We start from the raw sequence: 4,252 nt of genomic DNA on the forward strand, positions 1-4,252 counted from the left end.
TGAGCCACTGCACCTGGCCTGATTTCTAGTACAGTGGTTCTCAAAGTGTTGTCCCCAGACCAGCGGCATCAATATCACCTGGGAACTTCTCAGAATTACAAATACTTGGGCCCCACCCCCAGATCTATGGAATCAAAAACTCCGTGGTTATGATGGCTCAGCCATCTGTATTTTCACAATCCCTCTGGGTGGTTCTGATAGTTGTTCAAGTTGGAGAACCTCTGTCCAGCACAAGGACTGTTCAAGGTCACCAAGAGGGGAACACGCTCTCTCCCACCAGCCCCACTATTTCCATGTCACAGCTGAGATATTACAACTCATTTGGCATCTGAAAAACGAATCAGTGTCATAAAAGGTCACGGAGCCTAGAAAAAGGTGTGAAGGCCACTTAGATCATGCTTACCAGTGTTATAACCCCATAGTGCTTTTCTACTTTCTCCTTGAGTTCCCGGAAGCAAGAAGACAACCGGTCATGCAGCGGCTTCAGCTGCTCTGTCAGTTTCTCCCCATGGATGCGGATCCCTTCCGTTAGCAGAGGCATCTGGAAAGAAGGGCAAAAAAGGAGTGAAACGTGCCTCAGGAAGAGGGATTGTTTTGATTTGGTTGGGGAAGGGAGGGATGGGGTGGAAAGGTAAACTGGTAGACATAGTATTGGACAAGAGGAAGGCCACTTCTCAGTGTAGGGCTTCTGGACTGGATGGACTTTGGTCAATGATGTGAGAAAACGTGCACACCAAGAATACAGGTTAGCCCTAAACTGGGGAAGGGCTGTGGGATGAGGCAAATCTAACAGAGCCCTGGGACACTTCCGTGGATGAGCAACTGATAGGTTTAAGTCTCAGACCAAATTTTGTAGTGATGCTTTCTACCACTGCCCACTGAAGTCTTGAGAGAAAAAAAATGAGGCCCGCATCTCTTAACTGGAAATGCTTGCAGGAAACCAATGCATTTTTTTTTTCTTTTTTTTTTTTGAGATGGAGTGTCGCTCTGTTGCCATGCTGGAGTGCTGTGGCATGATCTCGGCTCACTGCAACCTCTGCCTCCTGGGTTCAAATGATTCTCCTGCCTCAGCCTCCCGAGTAGCTGGGATTACAGGCATATACCACCGTGCCTGGCTAATTTTGTATTTTTAGTAGAGATGGAGTTTCACCATGTTGGCCAGGTTGGTCTGAAATTCCTGACCTCAGGTGATCCACCCACTTCGGCCTCCCAAAGTGCTGGGATTACAGGCATGAGCCACTGTGCCCGGGGCCCCAACTGATGAACTTTGATCTCAGCTTTAAGAGGGCTCCATCAACCCTGGGCAGTTTAACTGCCAGCCAAGGAAACAAATACATAGATAGGTGGTGGTTCCACAAGGGTTAAAAAAGAAAGAAAAGTAACGCTGAGTGGGCTTGTAGACTTAAGCCCTGGAGAATAAAGGGTGTCCTACACTGTGCCCTCCCCAGCAGTGTAGAGGAAAGATGTCCTATACCTGTAATGCTATTAGTCGCTTTAGCAGCTCAACCTTCTCCTGGTCTTCAGGATGCTCCTGCAAGTACTTTTCTGTAAAGAAAGCCTAAAAGCAGAACATACGCAAGTATTAATTAGAACACATTCCTATCTGTGCAGGAAAGCCTGGAAGGGTGAAGCATGTGTCCTGTGCTGAAGAACCACGTGTGTCTAACTAAAAATGCATCCCTTTCCTGGGATAGCTCTTATACTACGTTGGGCAATGCAAAAAAGTATGTGCTATTGTGTGGTCTTTCCTTTATTAGCAAATTCTTAGCAAGACTACATTCTTGACAGTCACCAGCCCACCACACGCACACACACACACACACACACACACACACATCAAATAATCATCAACAAAGCAAAATATCATTCATTAAAATAACTTTCCCGAAGAACAAAGCAAAGGCGAAATGGCAATATCTCAAGGCTAACCATTAAATTAAGTGCACAGATAGTATAAGGGAAAGAGTAAAAAGTTTAAAAACAGGAGATGGAGGTGATAGGTTTTCTGCTCTTCCCGTGATATTGGCTGTATCACGCTTTTTTCCTATATTAAGTGAAAGTTAATATCTGCACTGTCTTACTAATCCCCTATCCCAAACGCTATTTTAAAAAGAAAGTGAGATATAGATGTGAAGACATTTCAAAAATATTAAATTCTGGTTGCCCTTATTATTACATATCAGCACCATTCTCATCAGTAAACACTCAAGACCCCCCAGCTAAGTCCCTATAACAGGTAAATAAGACCCCAACTTAAATTCCAAACACAGGCCTTATATAGGGTACTGTTTTAAAGATATAATTCATCAGGAAAGAGAAACAGAAGTTCGCAGCAAACGTTTCCAACAGGGTCGAAAATAGGAGTGACATCTTTTCTTCCCAGACCTTAACATTCATTTCTGAAAGTGCTTTCAAAGACCAGCCTTCAGACTCCACTTCAGTCTTCTGCTTTAATGCCATGAAAGCCAAACCCCCCATTACATAAAACCAAGAGCTCCTGGAACTACACGACAGACTTACAAAAGTGAATGGCCCATTTTGGGTGGCAAACAAAGTATGTGCAAAGCCTACCTTGCGAGCAGACATCAAGGGTTGACTTATGTCCCCCCAAACTTCCTATGTTGAAGTCCTAATGCCTGGTACCTCAGAATGTGACCCTATTTGGAAGCAGGGCTGTTGCAGATTTAATGAGTTAAGAGGAGGTCATACATACTGGAGTAGGATGGGCCCTTAAGCCCGTATGACTGATGTCCTTATAAAAAGGGGAAATTTGGAGACAGAAGTGCAAACACTGGGAGAACACTATGTGAAGAGATGCAAGACGATGGCCATCGACAAGCCACGCAGGAGCAGCCTCAGGTCATGGAGCACCAAGAAGACACCAGAAGAGAGACATGGAACGTTCTTTCACACATCCTTGGAAGGAACCAACACTGTGACACCTTGATTTCAGACTTCTTGCTCATGGAACAGTGAAACAAGAAGTTTTTGTTGTTTTAAGCCACCCAGTTTGGAGAACTTTGTTACAGCAGCCCTAGCAAACTAATACAACAGTGAATATGAATATATATGGAACAATTATCACAAAAAGAAGCATGACAATATAATACATTAGCAAAACAGCTCGTTCTAGTCAGGATTGTATTTATAGGGACTGTCAGCATAAATGAAAAAGGAGTATTTACTTAAGTTTTCACTGACTTTTACCTTTCAAATACAAGCACTTGAAATTTTTGAAAGTTATAACAATTTTTTTTTTTGGCTAAATGGTAGAACACATGGAAGTTTCCAAAGCATTGGTTAGATCAGGGAACACTGGAGCAGAGTGCCCTGAAATTCATTTTTCTAGCAGAGTTCTGCCTCAGAACAGAAAGGGGAGATAAATTACAGCACACAGCTCCTGTGCTCTTATCACTTTGGCGATGAATAAAGAGCTGGATTAGAATAGTTCACCTACATCAAATATGTAATGATGGGCTTCCCAACTGACTGCAATACATCATGGTGATTAACGAGTTTACCTTTTTCTTACGTTTAGCAATGTGCAGTCATACATATTAACTAAATACATTAGTATTTTAAGCCAAAGGTCCTGAAATGTATGTACATACGTATGTATTATCCTTGCTTTTCGTTCATTTTAACTAGAACACTGTTACACTGGAAAAACTTCATATGACATTACGTATCATTCACAGATATTGGCGTATATAAATCTGTGATTGGGGGTATTCTGTAAAAATTAATACTTGGAAAAAATACACGAAGATTAGTACCAAAGAGTATATATGAAAAAGTACACACGGAAAGCATCACAGGATTTAAAAAGTAGTGTATATTAGATCTTATTTTTATAGGGATTGCCATTGTAACACTGGATATTATTATGGCTCCTAACATGGACAAACTAGAATTTGTCTCTGGTGTTGAGCCTTTCCCAGCTGCTGAATATAATAAGGCAAGAGAAGGCTGAGAGGCTGAGAAAAAGGACAAGAAAGAAGATGATTATAGTGGCAGTCACAGAGCATAGACGTCACCATCCATGAAGAACATTCCAATTACACCGTCTGCTCCAAGTAGGCAGGAGGAGGCAGGAAGAAAACCAACACTGGTGAAGCCTCAACTCTATGCCAAGCACTGTCTGATGTTTCTTCTATACAGGAGGTCTCCCTTAATCTTCCCATCCATCCTGTGATCTATCTTGTAAGTCAGGCATTTTTCTTTTCTTTTTTTTTTTTTTAAGATGGAGGGT

The 4,252-nt window shown here is 42.2% G+C and overlaps 1 protein-coding gene across 1 annotated transcript in view; it reads right to left on the reverse strand.

The window, feature by feature from the left end:
* The window catches only part of DOCK5 (dedicator of cytokinesis 5), a 99,484-nt gene that overhangs the window by 14,619 nt on the left and 80,613 nt on the right, over positions 1-4,252 (reverse strand). The window contains exons 34-35 of the mRNA XM_011962600.1: positions 1,475-1,558; positions 404-541 (exon numbers count right to left, since the gene is read on the reverse strand). Of these exons, the coding sequence (XP_011817990.1) occupies positions 404-541; positions 1,475-1,558 (222 nt within the window). The remainder of the gene's footprint in view (positions 1-403; positions 542-1,474; positions 1,559-4,252) is intronic.

This window comes from Colobus angolensis, unplaced genomic scaffold, assembly GCF_000951035.1.
Source record: "Colobus angolensis palliatus isolate OR3802 unplaced genomic scaffold, Cang.pa_1.0 Scaffold6, whole genome shotgun sequence".
NCBI classification, from domain to species: domain Eukaryota; kingdom Metazoa; phylum Chordata; class Mammalia; order Primates; family Cercopithecidae; genus Colobus; species Colobus angolensis.